The 25643-nt window shown below is 39.9% G+C and overlaps 1 protein-coding gene across 7 annotated transcripts in view; it reads left to right on the top strand.

Annotated features, from left to right (window-relative positions):
• CUX1 (cut like homeobox 1) overlaps positions 1–25643 on the top strand; it is a 281213-nt gene that overhangs the window by 105805 nt on the left and 149765 nt on the right. For all 7 annotated transcript variants that reach the window (XM_037375047.1, XM_037375045.1, XM_037375048.1 and 4 more), the window contains exons 3-4: positions 5813–5860; positions 19876–19954. In XM_037375047.1, coding sequence (XP_037230944.1) covers positions 5813–5860; positions 19876–19954 — 127 coding nt within the window. The remainder of the gene's footprint in view (positions 1–5812; positions 5861–19875; positions 19955–25643) is intronic.

Here is a 25643-nt window from a genome sequence, read left to right as displayed (position 1 = left end):
AATAACTACAGATATCATAGAAAATGGATAACATTATGATTCATTCTTTAATGATCAGATTTCAAGTAAATACTTCAGCAGCCTCAAGCAGTAAGAGGTTTTCTATCTCATTAAATCGTAGTGTAAATTGAGCAATAAATTGTTTGCTCATATGATTTAATTTGCCTTATATTTTAGGAATTAAGTCATCTAAGCTACTGTATAATACCTGTTTGAACAACTATCTGGAATTTCAGTTTCGTATCTTTTAGAGCAAAGCAAAGTGGAGCTTGCTCAAACTAACTAAACAGAAAGACTGAAATGTTTCCCTTAGTGCACCTCCAATTACATGCGCCCAGGATCTCTGGTGGAAAAATTGCATGTTTTGGATTTTTTCATAATTGTGGGTGCAAATAAATAATATTTAAGACTTGTGTAATGGTAGGGGAATGTCAAATTGAGTGATCCCAACTTGTTCACCAATTTAACCATAGCAGGGCGAAGCATATATGCTTGCTGGCTCTCTAATTAACCAGCAGAATTGCTTACGACTAATTATAGTTAACTTGCTGATTTCAGTGTTCCGCAGTGACCAGTTGTGTCCTTGATTATATAATAATCAAACACACCTTGGAAGTTGATGCCAGCGTTCTTCCCAAATCCCTCATGCTTGGCTGTTTTTTACCTCTCCCGCTTTCAACTATATTTATATGAAAGAGAAGCTCAATAAAATTACCGAGATAATAGCTGTTTGGACAAAGCATATGGAGCCCTGCCTGTGAGGGTACACAGATAAACATCCTCCCAGCTGCAGTAAACAAACATTCCTGATACCAGCACAGCCTCTTGAAAGAGGGGCTTAAACCTGGCTACCAGTTTTTGACACCAGAGTTCCTGCTACTGTGTTGATTGAACTGACAACTGACAAGTTATCTTCCCGCACAGTCAGTATGTTTTGGGTTTGGTTCTGAGTTGTTTTTTTCTTTCTTTTCTTTCTTTTCTTCCTTTTTTTTTTTTTTTTTTTTTTAACTTTGCAAATTCTTCTAAAAAAGTATCTGGAGTCATGATGTTCAGCCCAGCCAATTTTGAGTGCAGGGCCACTTGTTAGTCCCTTATTACATGTGGGCTAACAGGGAAGGAAATGTGAAAGGGTAATTCACCAGGAAAGCCGTAGCATCTCGCTTGTGATAAGGCAGCTCAAAAATAGGTTGTGACAGCTGAACTAATGATGTCACCGATGCTGATACAAGTGGGCTGCTTCTCATTATGATTTCCCTGCCAGACATAGTGACATTCACCAGCCAATGCACGTCTCGAGTAGACAATATATAGAACAAATCATAGGAAATGTGGCGTGGGAGGCATATGACAGAACATTTGCCCATTTTTTTGTTTTGTTTTATTTTACAAGAGCACAATACTTCTGTAGATGATAAAGGTGTATAGGTCAAGCTTAGTCTTGCTGGACAACTTTATCAAACCACAGTCATAGGGCTTTTGTTGTGACATTCAGAGATAAGCATTTTGGAGGTAAATGAGATGGAGCAGTCTGCAAGGAGATCAAAAGGTGCTTGTGTAGCTTCAGACCCCGAGTAAATTACAAATACAGTGTAGCACCCTGACCATTCATATGTCCTTTGTACTGTACACAGTGTATTAAGATAGCAATCGATGAATAATACAGTTTAGTTGTCAGAAAGATGCATTTGTTGCCCCAGTTTTTACACAGATTTATTTTCCGTGGAGTTATTTTTAATGAGAATGGAAAGGGAGTTAAAAATTATTTGGATTCAGATTTCATTGTGTAGCTACTTGATCAAAATATAAACTCGTTGTTTATACTCATGTAAAAGGAAAATGCTATATTAGCTTTCAGCTATCAGATTTGATTCAGATAGTGATACAGCATCCTAATTCATAGTCTCTACTTCAGATATTGAGTTTGTCTGTGATAGAGCCTTTTTTCAGAAAACTGCTCTACCCTGATAAATCATCCAGAGAGAACATGCACATTTAGGTGGCATGAAAAAATAGGCTAATAATGTGATTGTATAGGAGTACTCAAAATATTTCAATACGTTTGTGTAGATAAATTATCATTTGTTTTAATATTCAGTTGCGTGTACCCTTTTTAGCTGTTCTGCTTGATCGCAGTGATTTGCTAGCTGTATGCGAGTGCTGGAGTTGGATGCTTTTCCTGTTTTGATCACAGCCCAGGCAGTAAAGGCCACTACACTTTAAACAGATAATAAATCATATGGTGTCCTTGCTAACCAACATTGCAGATTCCCCTGGGTCTGAACTGAACATCCTTCTTTCTGTTCAGTTTAGTGCAAAGAAGGTAGAATTCTATTTGATGTTAGTGTAATACTTTTGAGACAAAGTCTGATGGGGAATTTTTCCAAACTGCCAAAAATAAATCCCACCAGCAGGGTTTTAGCTGGTGACTCGAAGTGTGTGTATTCCTGACTTCTGTCTATTTTTACTTCCCTTTTGTTGCGAGTTGTCTAAAGTTTTGATGCTGTTTACCCAAGGAATGAATTATAAAAGCCATCTATAAACTCCTTCCAAGATGGAGAGAAAACAAAAAGTGGTGTGAAGAAGTTGTTCATGCCTTTTGTTATCATGTGTGCCATTTGTCCACTTACCTGCATGGCGTATTTGACTGCATGTAAAATACTGGGGCAGATTCCTTTCAGTTACACTTCTTAGGCCGTTTGCTCCATGAAGGTAATGGAAGTGGGATGCTCTGTCTCTCTTGTTCAGCTGCAACAGATTTCAAGTTATTGCTAAGACTTCAAGTTGTCAAAGCATTTTACGCTGTTAAACTGTGTGCTCTAATGATCAGCGCGTCCCAGGATTGCCTCAGATTGATTACACTTGTATAACTGATTGCTTGCCAGTGGGACTGAATCGCTTGGAGCTGCATTCTCCCCTATCATGAAATGTTTTAAAAACAGTTTTACCAACAACAAAAGCTGCTGTCTAAATGAAGCACAACACATTTTCCCATTATGGCATGAATTTTGCTTGGTAACGTTTTGATTGCTGGGATGAGTGTTTAGCATCCTGAATTTGCTAAATGAAGGATGTGTGGGAATAAAATTTTGTACTTGAAAGCTTTTCTCCCGTTTTGACAGCTTGACCAACTGTTTTCTTGGCTTTGGGATGCCCCTTCTATTCCTGTTTTTTCCCCCCAGCTTTTCTCCCTCTTCTCTGCTATAAACAAGCAACATCTCTCATTATTAAAGATGAATACGAAGGCAAAGTTCTGACATAGTTTATATCATGAAATAAAAAGTGCTGCGAATCCTGTCTTTCAGAAGTTAGTATGTGTCAGACGATGCAGTTCAATAGCAGGCTTTTGGCTAGAGCTCGCCACACACAGAGAAAAGAGCAGGGCTTAAGTTCTCCTGCCTCCAGAGTGGCTGTGCTTTATTTTACTGAATTCCTTTGCGGTGCTTTGTCATCTGCTGATGTACCTAGGGTGATTTCTGATGCTTACACCATGCCCTTAGGCAGTGGGAATAATGTCCTGCTCTTGAGAGCCATGCAAGCAAGAGACTCAGGGCTGGTCTGGAATTAGATCTCCTGTATTTCTGCATTCAGTTTTGACATCAGTTTGCTGGCTGGCGCCAAACTAGTCAGTAAATTCAGTGGCAATACAAAGGACAGAAGCCCTAAACCCAATGATTTCCTACCAGCTGAAATTTTTATTTCGAGAAATGTTGCTTTGCTTGGATGGTATAATTTTTTCCTGATTTTATAAAGGGTGCCAGTGTCCTGACTGTAAATCTAATGGCTCTGTTTGTAATTTCACTGTGCATTAAAACCTACCGTGCCAGATTTTGGCCCTGAATGTGGGCATTTATTTTGCCATCAGTGGTTATTGTTACTTTCTTCAATGTCATCATCATCAGGTTACAAAGAAAACATGTTATAAAACATGCACAGCCCTCTGGTCTCCCAGAGTAGCCAGAAGCGGGGAAAAGCTGCTCAACCTGCCAGTCTGCTCTGGTACAGACATAATTTGTAGGTGTTTATGATAGGCAAGAACAGTATCTAACCTTTTTCTGTCCTAAAACAGACATCAGAAAATATCAGGAAACGTTTAGATGACTTCACTTGGTCTAAGAACAGAAGCATTCCTTGGTTTGGTGCTGAAGAGGGAGCTTATAAAGCTGCAACATTATCCTTAACTTGATGGGGATTAGCTGTCTGTTAGTGCAATAATCATGTAAGAAGTGAAATTTGGCTGATCATTTGTCTTTGATAGCTTCATTTGCGTTTGGCCCCCTAAGCCATTTCTTAGGGAGTGAGAGAGCTCCTGATACTCCAACTCTCTGCATGACTTGTCATTTAAATGACAAAAATCACTTCTCTCAAAAGCTTACTTTTCCTTGAGGAAAATCAGATTAAATCCAGGGCTGAGGGTGTTTTGGTGAGTGGTTTAATGCCCAATATGTTGCATGACTCTAGATGTAAAAGTAAATGCATTGGAAAAGAGAATTTCCCAACTTTTTAAGGTCATCTTCTTCTCTAAAAGGCCTAAGGCTTTACTGGACCCATTTATCTAGAGAAAATACTTCAAAGACCTCATTATGACCTCTTGCATGAAGTTCAGGGTAGATGTGGGTCTGTAGCCTGTGTGAAGCTAGGAAGATTTTGTGGTTACTTATGAAGTTCGTGACTGTGCCAGTTGTGAGCAGTGTTCTCAGATCATCATAGGACTCTTGGCTGAAGGGGGTGTCTGGAGGCTGATGAGATCTTATGCCCTAAAAATGGGTCTGTAGCACCCACACAAGGTCTGGTCAGCTGTGGCTTGGAAATCTCCAAGGATGGGATATCCACCTTCTCCCTGGATAACCCACATCAGTGCTGCTCTCCTCAGTGATGCAGCATCATGTTACTGTTTTATACCTCTTACAGATTTATTTCTAGCTGTAAGTGTACTATGAAGTTGCTGCTTGTACCTCGTCAGTGGAATACCATAGCAAAAACAGGAGTGCAGCTTCTTGGCTGTGCATGAATAATACAGTGTCCTCTGCAAAGCTACAGGATTTTATTCTTCAGGCATGCAGATAATGAGAATTCTGAGAATTTGTAAGTGAATTAGACCCAAACCAGCTCAGAAGTGGAGCCACTGAGAATTTTATGCAAGATAGATATACCTTTGTTGTCCTAAATTATCTTGGTTGCCAAGTAAAAATACGCTATAAACTTTTGCAGTGATTCTATGGGCAGTATTTTAATGAATGCTGTGGCGTTAATTCAGAGGAAGAATTTTTAGTTATACAGAAACTAACAAATAATACTGTCGTCTTCAATGTGGCGATTTCCAATTCTTTGATGGCTAAAGTCAGAGCACTCTTGAGAAAATAATAAATAAAATAGACCTTTCACAAAATACCAACACTCCTAGTTGAAATGATGGTCCAAAGTCGTCTTCCTTTAAGCCTAGCTTCCATTTGTGGAAATTTCTTTGGCATAAGTTCAGAGGTGTAGTTGCTGTTTAGGTAGATAGAGGCATTTACTTCTTCTAATCGCATTAGTGTTTCAGCTGAATTACGAGATTGAAGGCGTTCAGTGCTTACCCAACATCACTAGTTTTGTTAATTAATACTGTTTGCAACAGATACAGGTATATGTCAAACTGGAAATGCAGACTTGTTCAAAATTAATTCTAGGTATACTTTTATTTTAATCAAAGCTCCCATAAAATGTGATCAGAATTTAAGTAGTATTTCAGAACTGAAAGTCGTGTTAGGAAAAACTTGACAATGACTTGTCCTTTCAGATTTTTCTGATTAAACACCTTGCTTCTGTCTTCTAGGACCTGCGCAAACAGGTAGCTCCATTACTGAAGAGTTTCCAGGGAGAGGTAAGAGCTTATGCTTCTTACAGTGCTTTCGATATTGCTTCACATGAGTGTGGTGTGCTGGCAGTCGTGCAGCATGGCCGGGTGGGTACGGAGCCCTTGAGCAGAGAGCATTGCAGGGGTTCAGGCCTTCTGCGTTTTGCTGTGTGCAGGGTATGTCTGTGAGAGGCTGGATTTGTGCTGGACAAGCTAAACTGGTCAAATCACTTTGCATTCAGCATACCTGAGCGTAAGCTTACCGTTGCAGTGACTCAGGTGGCACATGCTAACTCGCTATGCCTCAGTGACTTGATGGTTTCAACGCTTAATGAATGCAATGTGTTGTACGTCTACAAAAATACAAGATACTACAAATTGTTTTCACTGTAAAACTTTTCAGCTGTAAAACATCATATTGTAGAGGGTTTGATGGAAAACCTTAAGTTGGCAGGTGTTTGTTGGAAAACCAACAGAAAATGTTAACAGTGCTGGTGCTGGCTCTTTGATTTCTCTTCACACCACTCCACTAAGAAACACGTGATTTGAGTGATCACTAGGTTAAAAGCTGACTGTTGTTTTTTTTGAAGAATTTCTATAGGAAAAGGCAGCTGGGCCAATTACAGAATTTTACATTTTAGCTGGGGACAGCCGTGTAGTGCTGGCTTCACGTGAGTGCTTAGGCCAGATGGGAGCTGTTGTACTGCCTCTAGGAAAATGTCATGTATGAAGTTTGCAAATTACATTTCTCCTTATAAAGATCAGTGCCTGCGTGGGGTGGTAGATTTAGGTTCTAGCTCACACCCTGTTACACATTGTAGAGCTCTGCTCTTAAAAGTTAGCTGTGCTAAAGCAGCAACACTTCTTACTTTCTCAATGTGTAAGTTGTTGGCTGACTTTATATTGTTGCAGTTCCCACCAGAGCACGGAGAAACTCGGGAGCGTGTTTTCAGAAGTCTGCATAGGAATTAAGTGCACAGCTCCCGTTATGTGTAATGAGGGTTGCATTTCTGATTACTTGTACATCCTGATAAATATGTATCTCAAATAGGTGATAATTCCTGATCTTAAAAGCAGTATGATATTTTTTATTTTATGACCCAGTTTCCCAAGTATTGCTAGAAGTAAATAAACAGGACAACTTTGTCCTTGATATATCTAGTAGTAATTTGTGAGAACAAAGAATGACTTGTGTGAGTCCGTTTGCCAATGGAAATTTACACTTCAAAATTGCTCCAAGTGGATTGCAGTGCTCTTAAAACCTTTTCACTTTAGTTTCAAGCTTGCAGTGCTCTGAAAAGTGTATGTGTGCTTTCAGCACTGTTCTGTAGTGAAGAGAATGTCTGAGGATCAAGTAACAATCATAAATCCAAATTTGGCTACAGTGAAGGACGATTCTCCCGTTAGATCTTGCCTGTTGGGAGACAGCTCACTGTTACCTCGGTATGGCTCATACACGCTCCTCTTCTGCACTTTTGCTTCACTAATGTAAAAGTGAAGTTTATGCTGGTATAAATTCAACCTCACAAATCTGTTGGTAGAAAACCCCTCTTACGTAAATGAAATACGAATACGTTACAAGATTGTGCTGCTGAATCACTGAGCTGGTGATTCCAGTCTCCCTGATCTAGACAGGGGTTTAGAAACCTAAAAAAACTGAACTTACCATGATTGAGTACATAAATGCAGAACATTAAACTGTGAATTGTAGTATTTGATTATAGATGTAATTACTGTCTCTTGTTTCGGTAACAAATCAGAACACCAAGAATATTAGCCTGTTCTGGTGAGTTATATTTTAGCGCTCAGTATATAGATTTGCTGTCTGTTTATTGTTAAGGCTGATTTTCTGAAAGATCACGAGATGAATGCTCCAGGTATCTCAGGAACAAATAGTGTGAAGTGTATAGGCTCTTCTCCATCACAGATCCACTGGAGATGCCTCAACTTGCTCTCCCCAGAGATGGCTCAGCGAGCAGTGTTGCTGGGGGCTGGACACCCATCCAGGAGCTCTGTAAGATTGCTTTGCAGTAGCATGAGCGTTACCTGGTTGTTAGGTGGTATTTAATGTCTTGGGAGGAGGTGGCAGAGGGACCTTTTGGTCGCACAGTACGTGTACTTTGGGATGTGAGCAGGGAGGAGGAAGGAGGAATAGGGAGTGATCTGCTCATAAGAGGTTTCCTACTTCTACTACATAGACTTCAGTTTTCAGCCCCAGACTAGGATTTGACTTTTTAAAAAAAACCAACAGGAATAAGTAAGTAAGTAAAACTGAGGTAAGTGGAGAAGTAGTGAAACTAGATGTTTTCTAGAGTCTCTTCTGCTGGAGAGCGAGTGTCCTTGAGCCGTGGGTAGGGAATGCTGTAGGAGTGCTCTGGTTCACCTCTGTAGCATTGTGGATGGTATCACTGAACTTTGGAGCACCGCCTTCTTCTGATCTGTCGCTCATATGGAAGCTAGGAAAAAGGGTTCTTGCATGATGCAGCTTCCCTTCTTACCATGCAGAGAGTCTCCACCGCGTTTTTGCACTGAACTCCTGCCTCCACTGCTGTTGCCCCACCCTTTTCTTGATCTCTAATGACAGAACTAAGTAAGTGGGTTTTGCATGTCCAGGTAATAATAAATTCCAGTTCCACCTCAGAAGGGAAGCAGGCTTTTGCAAATCCCATGTGGGATGACTGCGTTCCACCGGGCTCTGGGCACTAGGGAGGGCCAGAAGATCAGAAGGGACAGACAGCTCCCTAACGAGCAAAAGTATTTAAGTAGCTTTATGTGGATATTGCTGGGTTGTGCGTACCTAAGGACTGGCTCCCCACCTCCTTCCTTGCCTCAGCACTTTGGCTAGTGTGTTCCCATGGCAAACACAGTTTTCTTTTTTCCCCCTTTTTTGCTGGCTTATTTTTCTGCCAGGTTGGTTCAGTGGAGCAGCTTGCTGCAGGCGTCTGCTGGGCAGGGCAGAGGCCAGGAAAGCAAAGCCAAGGGCAGGAGGAGTGCAAACGTGTCAGCTTAGGTTGACTTAAACTGTCCTTGAACTGTGCCCTCAGTGAGCCTGACGTGACTTGGAGAGAGGTTAACTTAAGCTTGCGTATTTAAATATCCTCCCAAGCATGCTTTATGGGACATCTGCTTGTAAACCTGTGGCTAGTTGACTTTTTAAAATAAATCCACAGGTCACTTTAGCCAGTTTTTCTTTTCAGTTTGAGCATGGATATTGATAATCCCTCCACCCTGTCCCTGCCCCCCCAATGTTGTGCCTTTGTATAATATTTATTAAACCCCCCCCCCAGAACATTCTGCATTCCATAGATATTTATCTCATTCACTCAGATGAAAACTGTTCCAGTTATCAAATATGCAGTTTCCATTAGTAGTTGGAAATAACTTATTTTGTATAGATCTCTGTGCTTTAAGTAACTGGATTTTTTATGATGACAGTTAAAGTAAAAGCATTATGAAATGGAATTTAGCATGCTACAAATTTTAAAATGCATTCCTAGTTCAATGTGAGACCCTATTAATTCATCGCTGTAGTATAATTTTATTACAGTACTTTTTCCTTATTTAGGATTTTAATGGAAATTTGAATACAGATTTTTTTTTTTAGATTAACAGAATGTTGTGTCTTATTCAAAGGTGATGGTATTGTTCTTTTTATTTTTGTGGATAACCTTTGTAGCTTCCCTGGAAGATTTAACATCTGGATAATGAAAATGGACTATTGTGAGCAAGACAGAAGTCATCAAATTAAGAGGGCATAGTTCCTGTCTTTTCTATCTTTTTTTTTTTCTTTCTGGTTATCATTAACCTGAGGATGCAACTTAGTAATTGTTTATTCATCATATGCTGGGCTAAATACAGGACAGAATCAGAAAATGCTAAAGAGTTTTATCATTCAATCATAAAATTATTATGTATCGTTTGCAAGGCACTTCTTCAAGTAACCATCTGAATAAGCTGTGTTCTGAGTAAGGTCATTGTACATTGCCATGTTTACATCAGTGGATGGATATTTGTAAATCTTAACAAAAAAAAAGTTATGTTCTTGGGCTATGTTAATTTACAGAACTAAAGTTGTGGTATGGAAATCTAGTGTTGGAATCCGTATTTGTGAAGTCATCAAATAGATATTTTAAGGCTGGGAAAGGATTTCCTGAAGTCATTAGCATTCTTTTCATGTGGCATAACAGTACTGTCCAACAGTAATGCAGTAATCCCTCATTTGGAGAACCCTTTAAGGCACATACTCCAAAACAACACACTGGACTTTTATTTCTGTGGAAACCATTTCTCATATTCTTCTCACAAAGCAAGTACTTTTAAGGGTATTGCCATTCTGATGAGACCACTTGGGCTCCCCACTTAGCTGAATTGCTCTTTAAACTATTAATTTGGTCAGTAGAGTAATTTAATAATTTTCCATGTGCAGACGGCAGAAGCTGAAAACAGTTTGGTGTGCTGGAACTACTAATCATGCCTTTGAAGGGCTACTCTAATAATGTGTGTGCCTAAACAACTTCAGACCTACTTTCCTTCTGCATTTTGAAGGAGTATTCCTGAGCTGATACTAATCTCTCTCTTTTTTTTTTTTTTTTTTTTTACCCCCTTTAATTTCCTTATGTTAAATTTACAAACCTAATTAATGCAATTTCTTTCCTGTAGGTTCACTCCATGATGGCTCAATTAGAGTAGCAGTAGAACTGTGGTTCAATATTCAGGCCAGCTTCATAATTGAAAACACATTTTCTTCTCAAAAGCTGCAGCTGGTTTGGTTCTGCTCATGCAGAAAAGGATATAACCTTGCATAACATAGGAAATGAACGGTTGAGAGAGAAGCCAAATTCAATTTCAGTCAGATATTTTGAGGATAAGTCCATGATCTATGGAAGCAAGGGAATGAAAAGTGTGTGTATGTGGAAAGCAGCGTATTCAGCACTCTATTAATCACGGCTAGCCTGGGTGCTGTTGTGTGCTGTTGCGTTAGCACTGATTCTAGTACAGAGGCTGGAGAGCAGCCAAGCACTCCAGAAGTTAACCTCTTAAAGACCCTGAGCTGCTTTCTGTTGAATAAATGTAATTTTGTGGTCAGAAATAAATGCTTGTGATGTAGCAGGAGCTTTGAAAACAACAGCGTGGCAAAGCTATTACAAATTGCTCTGTGTTGAGGAAGTCAACAGCATACATCAAAATTCAGAGCTCACGTCACGCTGATTTAGGCCCAGAGCTTTCCTGCTTTTCAGTGAAAGTCCCATTAAACCACTCTTTGTAACAAAATGGAGTAAATGTAATATTTTTGGCGGGTAATTGTTTTATTTTAATGTCCACTTGACGGGGCGTGGGTGGTGGGTAATTTCCTTTGTACAACAGGAGCACGGGCATGGTTTTGTGCTTCGTCTCAATTCTGTTTCCCAGTGCTAGCAGGAAAGGGAGAGAGACGTACAGTGTGCTTTTGGGGTAACAGCCGCTCAGCAGCCTTTCATTTCTTTGTTTACAGAAGTGTGTAAATGATTATTTATTTATTTTTGGCTGGCTTGATTGCAGTTGAAACAACATCTTTCCTGAGGAAGGTGATTTAAATATACTTCAGCATCTCCAAGGCAGATGTGCTCTCCCTGATGAGTGTGTAGCGTGTCTGCTGCCAGCACTGGGCTGCAGCGTTGAAAACGTCCCCAAAAGAAGAGACGCTTAAGTGCAGTGATGGACAGAACTGTAGAAACTCTCAAATACAGTCAGAGCCTCTGCTGTACATGCCTCTTTTTCCTTCCCGTATCGATACCTTCCTGGGACAGACCCCAGCTAGGGGGGTGACAGGCAAGGTCCCAAACCTAACATGTACCACCAGAAGCAAAGCAATAGGCACCATGCACCTTTCTGAAGCTCTTGCAGGTTTGTCTCCATCCCATCCACTGCACAGGCAAGTTGTACTGAGACAGCAGTTACTACTAGGGTAACTTTGGGGAGGATCAGCCCAAATCCTCTTATTTTTATATAATTGACAAAGTGCTGAAATTTCTGTTGGCAGCTGGTGGGCTGTCTATATTAAGGCCCGCTATGCCGCTGCCATGCATTTGGATGAAATGATAACAGTGGTGGGAAACTATTTATGCAAAATGCAGACAGGCAGCACTGTTTCAGTTCGCAGTGTCAGGAGTATCTTCTCATCCTCTTAAAAAAAGAGAGCTTGAAGTGTGCTGGAAGGAATGGGGATGGGAGGGCTGTGTGCTGGGTGCGGTATTCTGCTGAGTGTCATTATAATCCAGTCCCTGTTTCTCCAAATACAGAATTATCTCTGTGTTTATTACAAAATTGCTGTGAGGCTCTATACAAGCCAGTGTCTGGTCTTGATTTTTTAAAATAGAGAAGCAAAAGGGTAAGCTCAGTATAAAATATTAGCAAAAGGATACATTTTGGTATTTATGTGCAGGTGGATTTTGCATAAAGGCAGTTAATGAGCTCTTTCTTGCAAGGATTCCTCTGCCCTGATTTTTTAAAATATATAAACAAAGGTTTGGTTCATCCATAAGGCAGAAAAGCGATTGTGGGTTCTAGGTCACTGTTGACAGATAGAGGAGGAGAAGCTGACAGGCAGGTGAAAGCACCCACTCGTTTTACTGTGCAGCTCCTTCTCCTGCTGGGAAGCTGGAGAGGATGTCGAATAGCACAGGCTGCTCTGCCCTGGCAGGAGCACCAATTTCTCTCCTTCCTCCCCTGTCTCACTTTGCCACATCAAGCATGGTTAGGCTGGCTATGGCAGGAGATGTTCTCCATCCCACCTTGTGTCTTGCACAACCTCAAGGATCCGATGTGGCAAGCTCTGACATCTTGGTTAGTGGCATAGAGAATAATTGGCAGACTCGTTGTCTAGAAAAATGTTCTTTCAGTTTCTTGGGAAGTATGCATTCCCTGTTTGGAGGTCATTCTCTTCTTACTTCCTGCTATGGGTTTGTGTTTTACCTTTTTTTGCGTTATGCAAATTCATGACCGGCCTGTGCCAACCAAGGAGAGAGGTTAGGATGCAAGGTATAAAATTACAAGGGTGAATAGTTATTCATGTGCCTGAGGTGCCCCAGCCAAAGTGGGGCACTCCAAATGTGGTTTCACACGGGGTTCTTACACCCTCCCTTCAAACGTCGAGGTACAATGTGATTTGACTAATCAGTAGCACCCACATTACTGATTACTAATCAGAGTAAAACTTTGCAAATCACCTGTATTTCTGCAGCATTCTTGCTGCTTGTATATTGATCCAGACACCCCTGCAGTCAGTCTTGCTAAGAGTTTGTTATCTATGACACCAGAAAGGTTTAAATAATGTGTCAGAGGGGCTAGGATGCTGGCATTATCTCTGTTGTCCAAGGGTATCCTCTGTCCTTCACAGACAGCTCTAAGCTTCCATGAGGCAAAGTCCTTATTTCCAGGACCAGGCTGTCCTTTAGTTTGTTTTACTTAAGCATGAACTTTGAGACTTTGTTATTAAGTCTCCAGTAAAATTCATTACATTACAGCACATAATGTGAACTAATATGTGCATTAACAAAGTAAACAGCATTTTCATATGATAAAGACATTGATAGAATAGTTAGGGAAGGGAATTTTCAGAACATTTGATGCTTTGACCCTCCTTTTCCCATCCGTATGTTGTTGCTCTTGTTTCATGCCATACCTAAGTGATGCCAGTGTGGGACTGACACCGGCTGGCAAGTGTCCTTGCTTGCTCCAGCCCTGGGTGCCCACCTCCTCCCTCATGCTGAGTCTAGCAAATGCACAGGATGAGTCAGTTAGTTTGCTGGCATGATGGAAAATAAATTCTTTCTCTCCTTCGTTGCTTAGTTTTTCATCGAGTCAGTGAGCTGAATCATGCTACACCAGTGCAATCCCCAGATCTGATGCAAGAGAAGTGGGAGCCTGTGGCCTGAGGCAGGAGGAGGTCGCAGGGCTGCTCCGTTTGGTGCCCAGTGGATGGATTAGGAGTCAAGTGAGAGCAGCAAGTGTGAAACATCGCTCAGAAATGCAGAGAGGTGTGAGGAGGCAGACACACAGGTTTTCAGAGGATCCAGGAGAAGTTCAGCAATGATGGCATACCCACCGTCACAGTGACCTGAAGGCAGGGTAGCAAGTAATAAAAGCTATTTAAACAAAGCTGATACTCTGCAGTCAATATCTCGAGGCACATGTTGGACTGGGCTGTTTTACTGGGAAGGAAGATCAAAGATTGGAAAAGCAACAAGAAGCTGTCCTGTGAGAACGAGGGAGCTGAGCTTTCCTCAGGGGATGGCAGCATTGTTTGTCTGGGAAAATCGGGATTTATCTGGGCATGAAAGGAAGAGGTTTCAAGGGTTCAAGGTTGCAGCTGTTTCATAGTGGAGGGAAGCAGAATTGAAAAGTTGAAGGATTTGAGTCCTTCTTAAAGCTTTTAACTTGAGGTGAAACCAACAAGTTGGTGAGGCAGGCATGCTCTTCCCAAGCTCTTTCCTGGTAGCGTACCTATGCACTGCACCCAGGCAGCTTTGCTAAACAGATCGGTATTGTAGCCACTGTGAAGTCCTTACTTTTGTTAAAGAATTTATGGCACAGCTGAAATGTATGCCATATGCTTTAAGCAGCTGTACAGGAATAATTTATTTTTAACTTTGCTTCAAAACTCCTTTAATTGCAGCAAAGATAAAAAATAGTATTTTTCCTTTTTTTTTTCTCAGCTGCGAAATAAATTAACTGGGATGATGAACTTATTTTTATTATTTTGTAAAATTATAGTGTTATACTTCTATTAATTAATTTATTAATATAGATCTCTGTTGGTGTTAAGAAAGGGAAACAAGCCAACTGTGTGCATACCCTGCACTATTCCTAGTCCACACAGACCCAGTGTCTTGTAGAGCTGTTGCAGTGCACCACCCTGGCAACTGATGTACTGTTCCATGTGAGAGAGCAGCTAAACTCTATTGTAATGGCTTCAGAGAAAGACCAATGCCATTGCATAACATTAGTAATGCTTGCTAGACCTGCCATTTGATTCCAAGGAGTTATTCAAGAATATAGCATAGCTTAAAATATGGTGTGTTAATGAGTTGTTATCATGCTTTTCCCTTTGTTTGACATGTTTCTTACAATTGTTAATGGCATTTTGGTAGCTGGAAGTAATTGGAGGCAAATGGAGAGACTTTGTGATGCAAAACAATATGACAAAAAATGTGTAAGAGAGCTTTGCAAATGAAGGGCGATGGGTGTCTCATTAAGGCTTCTATCTATGAAGAATCAAAACAGAAAAATAACTTCTGTTTTAAGTAATTTATTTCTACTTGATAAGTCAGTTCCAGTTCAGGTGCAGGACAGTAAAAGACCTATCTTTCATGTTAAGGTGGCTAATGAGAGTGACAATTACAACTGAAGAGCAATGAGGATAAGTAGAAGAGTTAAGACTACAAAATTCATATTTAGCGTGTGTTTGAGACACTGGATATGCAGTTAATTGTACTGCAAGTAAGTCACTGACACTTCGGTAACAGCATACAGACACAGAAAGCAAGGTGATCCCTTTACTAAGGAGTTGTCCTTGGGATGCCAAGTTCTCTAAAAACAAAAGAAAATGCTGAAATTATCCAAGTTGATCTGTCAGGAACAACACATCGTGGCCATGTGCCGGTCTCATGGTCTGCAAATGTGTTGATGTGCTGATACCTGTAAGTTCAGAAAATTTAAGTGTTGATGCAAAATGCACCGGCATCTGGCAGTCCCAGTTTCCTTGCAAATAGCTTTATCTTCCTGTTCCATCTTTCAATTCAGAAACACAATTGTGCAGCCTTCTGTCTGACCGTGGTCGATGCGACAATACCATGTACAGTACAGCACAGAAGAGCATCCCACTCCTGCAAACCTGAATACAGAATCCTAGGGGATTTGTGGGGCAGTAGACATCAGACTTTAATTAATGCTGAAATTTCTTGGTGCATAAAGAATGACAGATTCCAAAATAAAGCCACAGACTTTGCTTTTATCTTTCTGAAAGTGGCACTGGACAGAGCTGAAACAGGAAGAGCAGTGTTCAGATAATCAGCATCTTCCCTGACACAGGTGGCCAGATTTATAGTGCTTACCTAAATGTGAAGGTGATTTCATTGATTATGTTTTGATTTTAGCCAAGTGTAGTAGATGTTAGACTGTGATCAAGCATTTCTAAAGTAGGCTGTCCATGCTACTGGAGTGGCGTGCCAGCAATATCGGGCAAGAAGCTGCTGTTGTGGCAGTGGAGAATGGAAGCAGACCAGGGAGGTCTGCAGGGGCAAGTTGGAGGGAGATGATTGTGGAAGGGAAGGATGTCATTCATCCTCCAGGGTGAACTTGGTGCCCCGAGCAACAGCTCATGAAAACACTTGACCTGGAAAAACAAGGTAGATAAAGTGAGGACTGCTTTCAAACCGGTGTCTTGCTGTGGTTCCCTCCGTATAGCTCCGGTGATATTTTAAAGATGAAGAGTGTGCTAAGGCAGGAGGATTCCTAGTGTCTCATTTCTGTTATCTCAGTATAGCGCCAGTGGTATTATCAAGACAAATAGTATGCCAAAACTTAAAAGTGAACATATGTTTATGGGGGTGGTGGGGAATACAGAGGTCACTGTTGTTTCTCTCTAGTCAGAGAAGACATAATGGGGCCTGGTTTAGATAAATTAAGACTTGGAGCTAAGCTCATGTCAAGACTACACTAGTGTAATTATAAGTTGACTTCTTTCAGGGTCCCTGAAGTTTTTAGAGTCATAAAAATGCTCAGCAAGAGTTTTATAATGTAGTTCAACTGTTTTAATGTGAGCTAATTGCAGCTCATCTGTGTTGGCTCCCGAACCAATTTTACTTTGATTTGAAAAATTTTCAGTGAACTTCCAGATACTTACTTCCATGTTTTCAGTGCTCTGTTTCTGAATTTCATTTATATTTTGTTATTTTTGATGTCTTTTTAGTCACGTATTTCCTTACACAGCAGGAAGCTGGCATACTTCATTATTTTTTTTTTCTGTTGAAGTTGTCATGGTGCTTTTTCTAAATTTTATTTTAAGATAGAAAATAGTTGTGGTGCTCATTTTTAGTAGAACTTTAAACCAGACAGGTTGGGGTTTTTTTAAAACCATTAAAACATAAAAAAAAAAAAAAAATAATCTTTCTGCCTGGTGGGATTGTTTGGAATTTTGGTTCTGAATATTGGGAGGGTGGTACGGGGTGAAAGTTCCTGTGATTTACAAACTGCTTCCATCAGAAAGACTCTGATCTCCTTGGAAGATGTTGTTTCAATTCTGTTTTATATTTCAATCACTATATAACTGTTAAGGAGTGAATAAACCATACCTTTTGTAATACTAAGGGAGAATATAATTACAAATGCTTTTTATTAAAATGTGAAAAAACTGTAATAGGAAAACAAATCTATCCTGTTATTTCACAGAAATGCAAGCATTTTAAATGCTTTGGTTTTCGTAAAAGGGACAAATTAATTTTTCAAAATACAGTACAGAATCAGTTCTGTAATGCTAATTGTATTTAATAATAGTAATTTAAATTTGGCTGTACTCTGCTGAGCAGCAGTGAGAGAAAATTGTATGTGGGAATGTTAAAGTCCAGAAGTCTAACATATGGTGTGCTTTGGCCTTCAAAGTCTGTCTTTATGTACCCATGAAATATCTCAACTGCAAAAGTCTTTCTGATGGCTGCCCCCTCCTTTCTTGCCTCTTCACAAACGGTGTCTGATACTCCCAAGCATTGATTTACTACCCGGTGCCTCTCTGCCTTTGGCAGTTTGTTCCATATTCTAATTTCAAATACTCTTTGTGTGAAAATGTTCTAACCAAATTACTTATGTTCTCATTCCCTAATGAGCATCAGTCCATCTGTGATTGCTTGAATTCAAATTAATAAATGGGTTATTCACAACCATCAATCCCTTGCTCTCCAGCACGTCATATGCCCTGTGAGATTCCAGTGCCTTTCTGTAGCCTTTCTTGCTCGGTAATCTCAAAAAGTCAAGTGTGGCCAGCATTTCTTGAGAATTTACATCTGCTCTCCACAACCTCCATCAGTTTGGCCTTTGCTGCTTGTTTATCATCTTCCCAATACCTTTTTTTTTTTTTTTTAATAATTCATAAGAGTAAGTGGCAAATAGGTCAGTATTCAGTTACGCTACACCTCCACCAAGTTACATAAATGAATCCAGATTTGGGGGGATGTAGCAAGATGGGAATTCAGTTTGTTTCTCCAAATGCAGTCTTGCCTTGTGTTACAATAACTTGTCTCTTTACAACCTCTTGCCGTATCTCAAGATTTCATTGCTGCTGCCAAACACTGTGCAGATGTTTTCCGTGTCCTTATTTTCCTCCTTGACCCCTCCCCTCGAGTCTTTTCTCGGTTTCTATGTTGTGCATTGTGCTTCTGTGTAATTTCTACAATTGTCCTTGTCCTTTGGTTTTCTGGCCTTAATCCTCTCTGTAATGATCTCTACAAGTCACTTATCAGCCATAAGACTAATCTATACCAGTCACGTGGTGCTCCTGCACTCTGCTCCTGTGCACTTTGCATCTGACTCCATTATTTTAATCATCTGCATTGTAGGATTCCCGCCCCCCAAATCCTTCCCTTCGCAAAGTCATTTTAGTACAAAGTAAACAGAAGTGGCACCAAATCTGACCCCGCAGCACCCTCCTGCTTATCTCTCCTCCTCCCAGCGCCGCTTCCTTTCCCTGGCACCCTCTGCATCCTGTGCCAGAGCCACTGCAAACCCCTGCAGCTGGCCAGGCTCCTAGCCTGCAAATCTCCCTCCCATATAACAAAATATCAGATACTTCCCTGAAATATACAGATACAGTAAACTCTGTCCATTGTTTCTGCCTTATCTACCAAATCAATAATGTCGTGAAAGAATTCAAGGACGTTTTTCAGACAGGACCTTCCTTTTTTTAGTCCATGTTGACGTACACACCTTTAAATCGTTTCATAATATTAACTGCTTTTCAGATACGCAGAAGGAATAGTATCAGGCCTTTCTATCCGTAGTTCTTCAGATCCTTCCTTGCTTTTTATTAAAATATGGAAACGATAATCTCCATACTTTCAGTTTCCTGATTTCAGTAAGCTGCCGCAGAACCGTGTCAGGCTTTCCTGTTTCCCTTTCTGTCTCTTTCTGCTTTGGAGTATTAATTCAATCGACCTGGTCTAGGTTGGTGTGGTTGGTTTTTTTAATATTTAGTAATCGTAAATCTTCTCTTTTCTAGTACATTAGGAAAACACACTTTTACCAAAAAAAGTTTCTGTGGAATAAGTATTTTATTCTCAGGGCCATAAAGCCGCCTTTCCTTGTAAAATGAAGTTTTAGATGAAAATACAGATTTAGGGGAAAAAAACAGATTGTGTGAGGTATTATTTTCCCTCACCTGGGCAGACAGCCTCTCAGATCAGTATTGCCTGCATTATAAAATACAAAGAGAAGCTAGTCAGAGGAGCCTGGCTTGAGCTCAAGGCAGTATAGACTCTATACATCTGTTCCTGAGCTTTATTAGAAAGCTTATTTGTGTGTAGAAGATGCACAGTTGTTTAGTGTTAAGTATCGCAGGGTGTCCAACAAATACATCATTTCGTCCTCTCGTCGGCTTAGTGGAAATAAAAGAAAAATATATTTCCCACAATAAAGGCAGAGTGTGACATCAGAAGTGCACGCGGTTCCCATTTGTTGTGTTGGATCTTAAGTGGTAAAGGAAAACAGTTGTTGAGGAGAGAACCTGTCTAGTAAATGCCATGCTTTTTGTAAGGATCTAAAGTAAAGAATCACAGTAGACAGCAGTGTTCATAAAAATACTGATGCTTGCTATTGTACTGAAACAGAACTTGAAATTATATTCAGTACAAAAATATCAGAAATAGTCTAACAGCACTGCTTCTGTAGGAGCTGTACACAGGAGACTTGGGTTCCCTTTTTGTGTATTAGCTAGTTATATATTCATTTATTTTTATAGCTGTAAGAGCTGTATTGGAGTAAGTCTAAAAGCCTTCTTTTCTTATCACCCCTTTTAGATTGATGCATTGGGTAAAAGAAGCAAAGAAGCAGAGGCAGCCTTCTTGAATGTTTATAAGAGATTAATTGATGTTCCAGGTAAGCAAATTATTTCCTTATTCTGAAAAACTGATGGTTTACATTAGTGTGAATGCTACTGGCCATTTTTTCTGCTTTTGATAAGGTAAATATGAGCAATGGTTTTATTCTGAAACTGATATGCTCCAGTATTGTTTCAAATGGAAAGAACTATAAGACACATTTCATGACTTCTTTTAAAACTGTTGATTGCATTTACATTTTAATGTTTGTATGAATCATTTTATATTATTACAATTCTCAGAAATATCTTTATTAGAGGGTTCAGACATCTTTAACAAAAAAGATACATCTTGAAGCTTCATCAAGAAGCAGCAATATCTGTACTTTTAAAGGACAGAGAAGATTTTTCTTGCCTTACAAAAAAAAAAACAAACCAACCCAAAAAAGCCTTACTGAAAAGTTAATCACTACCAAATTTCAATTCTGTTCAGTGTAAGTGTGATCATAAATTTTATTCAAAGGCCTTTATTTAATGTGTTTTCAACTTTCTTTTGTGTTTGGCATCAGAAGTTTCCAGTTAATTTCTTTTTACATTTTGGGAGTTGATGTTTTTGTTTTCCCCAATGCTAGATAAATACTGTCTGAACAGATTTTTCTTTTTGCAACAGTACCCAAAGATGAGAGGGAGTTAAGAGTCCAAGTCTGCCACTTCCAAATCTTGGCCTGACTGAGCTGTTAGCATGTGATATGGTTTTATACTGTTATAAAATGTTGACATTATATATAATATTCAAAATACTTACCTCAAGAGAGGTTTTGAAGTAAAATTAATACTTGTAAGGGCTTTTAAGGCCTCATTGCAAAGTGCACCCTAGTCTTTACTTGCTTTACCTTTTAAGGAGCACATTGCATGCACACTTCAAATAAAAATTATTTTTTTAATGTTTTGTTTACAGCTTAACTGGTTAAAAGGTCACTGTTTTTCAAACGGTCAGTCAGAACTAACGTATATATCTTTTATGCTTTCATATTTATAGTCAAGTAGTGCCCCATGCCAGTACCTGCTGTATTCAGTGCAGCATAGGTAGAGAGATGGAGGGACTGAGCATGCTCATCCTGGATCACAGTTGCTTCAGAAATGTTGTTTTTTAGGTTAATCAACAATGTCTGTGAGTTTTCATTTACTTCTTTCTTGCTCGTAGTCTTAGTAACGTTCCACAGGTGAACAGCTTCCTTTGCACCTCTGGTCGTGCCGTGGGAGGAGGCGGATAACTCAGAGGGGCTCGTGACTGTTGCTTACAGGGTGCGGGCAGTTTGCACTTGCGTGAGCAGCACAGGCATGTAACAGGCTCTCACAGCTCTGTTTTGTAAAGGAAACCCCTCCGTGAAAACGTACCCAACATACCTGCAGCCTGCAAGCCAACCACTCAGTGCTAAGGAGAGAAGCTGTGGTCCCTCCATCTCACACTAATGCAGCCCAGGGTGCTTGTTTCCTGCCATAATTTGGGAGGCGAGTAGGTTTGATGTCTAATGGTCTGGTTTTTGTCACGACTGAGTAGTCGTGTCAAACAAGAGCTGTGTGGGATCCTTTGCATGCTCGTGCAGAGGCTTTTGTCTGAAGCCTGGCGTTATCACAGGTGTTGGAAATCGAACAGCAGAGTCCAACTGAAGCTTTGTGGAGAAGGTATATATCTCCCACTCACTCTGTAGGATCTAAATGGTGAAGGACTCTGCCAGTAGTTTGTAGGAGAAAGAATCTTCTCCTTTCCTTCATTTGCAAGAGCAAAATTTACACCCATTCTTCCACACTCCACAGTCTCTCTGCTGTCCAGCCTTTCCCTGTGCGTGCCTTATGTTACGTGTCAGAGAAATATTTCTTTGATATTCTTCCTGCATATAAAAATTTTCAGTCTGGCTAAACTGTGAGTGCAATGGAGTCTGTGGGATTAGAAATATCTACAGGTTTTAGTCCCATGCTCTATCTGCAGGCCTGAGAGGCACATGAGGAGCGTACTGATGCTGCTCAAAGAAAATTCCAGGTTCTCAAGGAGAAGCCTGGCCAGCCTCCTGTAGCTGTATGCAGGCATAACAAATACTCACTGTTTACAACGCATACTGCAACGAAAAGGAAAACAGCCATTGGGAGTGTATGGCACTGGTATTCATCATGAAGTGGTAGGGCTGAGTTAGGCGTATGCAGTTAAGGGGCTTGCTTCATTGTTTTGGGGTTTTTATTTCCTTCTCAACGGATGGAGTCTTTTACGTTGGGTATGTATCCATGGAGGGCTTTCCTTTATAAAAGACCGTCAGGGTTCATTTATCACATCTGTTGTTTTGCCTTTATGTGGCTTTACATATCTTTTGACCTGTCCATTCGGTATTTCAAATATTTAGGTATACTTTTAGCTCCAAAATCCTGCTGTTTTCTTTTTGGTGTGAGAAGGGAGCTATGATGTTTTGAGAAAGCTATGACTGGAATGCTGCAGAGTGGTTATTTAGCATTAAGCATCGCTGTTACATGACAAGGGTGCAATTTTATCAGACTTTCAATATCCTTTATAGGACCATATAATAATTGCAGCTGAAGTCTAATTCCCAGCAGCCAATTTTATGGTTCTTGAGGAAAGCATGTATTCCTTTCCTCAGTAATAATGTGCACACTTTATATAATTAAAAAGAGCTTCTATTTTAATTTTACTATAAAATGATCCGTATTGAAACTGCAGCTACGGTGCTTTATGGATTCAGCTAAAGTTTAATGATTTTCTTTCCTGACTTGACCAGGGTTTTCACTCAGGCTCACCAGTAAGGAATTTGTGGGAAGGGTGGTATTTTACTTGTAAAATTTCCTATATACATCAGTGGTTTTCTCTTTAAAAGATAAAACAGAGACCTTTTCATATCTCTTTCCAGCTTTATGATACTGTTAAAATAGCATTATCATTGGTTTGTGCTCCAAAATTTATCCTTCCTAAAGGAAAGTACATGTCAAGGAAAACGTTTTGGTTTATGTACATTTATACAGCTGTAATTCTCACTCAGATCATTCTGTCTTGCCTGAGACTGAACATTTTTAATTAATGGAATTAATTTTCTCATTTAATTGCCTTATTTTCAGTATGCATTAGAGAGCTAGAGAAAAGTGAATGCTGCCACATGAATTGCTCTAATCAACAAGGTTGTCACAACTTACCTTTAAAAATAATGTGAATATATTTATTTTGAAGGAAAGGGAGGTTGGGTCTGTATTTTGAGGAAGCTTTCTTCCATCTGTTCAAGATTTCTTTCTCTTTAGTTTTATAAAATAAGTGTATTACGTTAGTACCATTGGCTTTTAGAGTCTTAATCTTGCAAACACTTAAAGTGAAATCGGAGCCCTGTTGTGTAAGCCTTTGGAGGAGCAGTGTTGCTTTGCAGAAACAGCATATTCATAATTTGGTTTTTCTAAACCTTTAAAAGAAAAATATTAAACATTAAAATACTAAAAATTAAATATTTTTCTATTAAAAATGAAGGGTGTTCACTACTTAATTTTTTTTTAACAAAACTTCACCGTAATTTTCAAGTAAAAGTTAAAAGGTGGAGACCCAGACTGAGTGCCAGATAACAGTATCTGGCTGGATAAACTGGTTAAATAGAGTATCTCTTTATGCTGTGTCTTTATTACTGTGCAATTACCGCACAATGCCACAGTTGGATTTGCTCAGTCTTCAGTATTGCTCCTGTTAGGCACGGCTCTTGTGCAGGCAAGGAAGAAACAATTCTATCTTTAAGCAGAAAATCCGCTATCTCGATGTGGCAACAATTAAACCGGATTTGGGTTCATCGGCTCTTTTCCTATGAAAGCTGATTGTGTCTGTTTTGCAATACCGCTGAGAGCTTGCCACCAAAGGGGAGCACCTGAAAAGCTTGTCTCCTTCCCGTTTCTCTCTCCACTCCAGGGGACAATTTGTGTGCCCAGGCTGTGGGCACAGCAGTGCCAGCCCTGACCGTGCTCAGGCAGCTGGTGCACCCCCTGCTCACCGCCGCTGCCTCCCCTCCTGCGTGCCGCTTGGCTGAAACATCGTCCTAACCCTCTCCCACTCCTCCGTAACGCCTTTCCACTTGAGGCACAGTATTGCATCACAGTTATACCCGGTACAAATATAATAGGAAAAAGGGTTGTGCTTTTTCAGCATATACACGTTGGAGAATCAGGGTAGGTTAATGCAAAATACTTGCTCGCAGTTTGGTAGGGACTCTGCAGCCTTCTGGAGTTGAGCTATAAATGGTATTCATTTTTGCTTAATGGGAATTTTCTCATCAAGAAACTAAATTACTCTTACAGCGTGAAAGGGGATGTATGTGTGTTTTTATTGGAGACTCTTCACAGGTCTCTGTTGTGATCAGATTTGCCGTAACCTTGGCACTATATAATGAGCACGACGTAGTTTTTAGCTCAGAGGACCCACTATCTAAGGAAAGTATGAAATAACAGAGAGGGTAAAGAGAAGAATTTTGTGTGTGTGTGCCCTGTCAAAACAATTGAAAGCAATAACAGTGAAACATGGCCGAAGTGGAAATTTTATCTTTCCCATACTCCTTGCGATGATGAATTGCCCCGCCATGGGGGCTGTAGCTTACTAAGGGGTTTGAAGGAGGAGCAGGCTGGTTCCAAGGGAGTTTTCCACAGTTCAGCCTTGCAAATTCGAACTTTGCTGCATGGGGCTTTCTTTTTCCAAGGAATGTTTTAGCTGAGGAAACACAAATTTCTTTTGAAATAAATAATCAGTAAAGCACAAAGTAAGTGTTAGGGAATTACTTTTAAAAGCAGAAATGAAAATTTGTTTCTCACCCAGTAAAGAACTTCATTCCTTTACCACGGAGCCCATGCTAGCAGCAGTGTGAGATGCAGTGCTTACTGCTGTCCGTTGGCTTGTGATTGATTGTTTACAGCTTGGCAACACTCTCCAGACTTGTATTCCTGTTTGGGCTAACAGAAGACTTCCATTGAAGTAGAGGACTTCCATCAAAGTGTATTTGATCAGTGTCCTAAGGTTAAAGGTGATTCAAGAGAAAAACAGGTTTGATTGTTGTTTTGGGGTTTTTTTTTCCAGAATAATTATCTGCTGCTTATGTTGGAGGTGATAAGTGTGTATGAAGTTGTTGTTTTTATAGACGTTATGGGATGTGTTTGGATTTTTTTTGTAAAGTGTAACATTAAGCAGAAAGCAAAAAGGTTAATGGCAGCCCTGATAGCAGAAGGTCTGTATAGTAAAAGTAAAGTAAAAAAAAAGTAAAGGCTTTTACATACCTCGATGATGGTTCTTGGTCATCTGCATGATGTGCTTAAATTGTAACATAAGCACACCCAGCCTTAGATGCCGGCAAAGAGGCTGAATGTAAATTTCGGGGAGGTATAAAGAGGGAAGAAGGAAAAGAGGTTTTCACACCAAGGGACTTTGTTATTCGTATCCCAAACTAGAATACTAAAAACATAGTTTGAAGAAGTTAATACTCAGAGCATTCTTCATTAGCCTAATCGTTAATTGGTGAAACTCTCTGTAAAGAGCAAGATCAGGTTATAGTATATCTTGAGTTTGTGGTCTATCAGGACTCATCAGCACTGAAAATTTTTAGGAAATGTTCAGTATCGTTACAATGTGAAAAATTTTAAGCAGTTCCTGGTTTGTTAATAGTATGTGTCAGAATGGTTGCCCCTTTCCAAATACAGTATATTTAAATAATACATTTGAAGATAGATACA

This window comes from Falco rusticolus, chromosome 1 (genome assembly GCF_015220075.1).
Source record: "Falco rusticolus isolate bFalRus1 chromosome 1, bFalRus1.pri, whole genome shotgun sequence".
Lineage (NCBI taxonomy): Eukaryota > Metazoa > Chordata > Aves > Falconiformes > Falconidae > Falco > Falco rusticolus.
The sequence above is the reverse complement of the archived record's forward strand: the minus strand, read 5'-3'. Positions and strand labels throughout refer to the sequence as shown.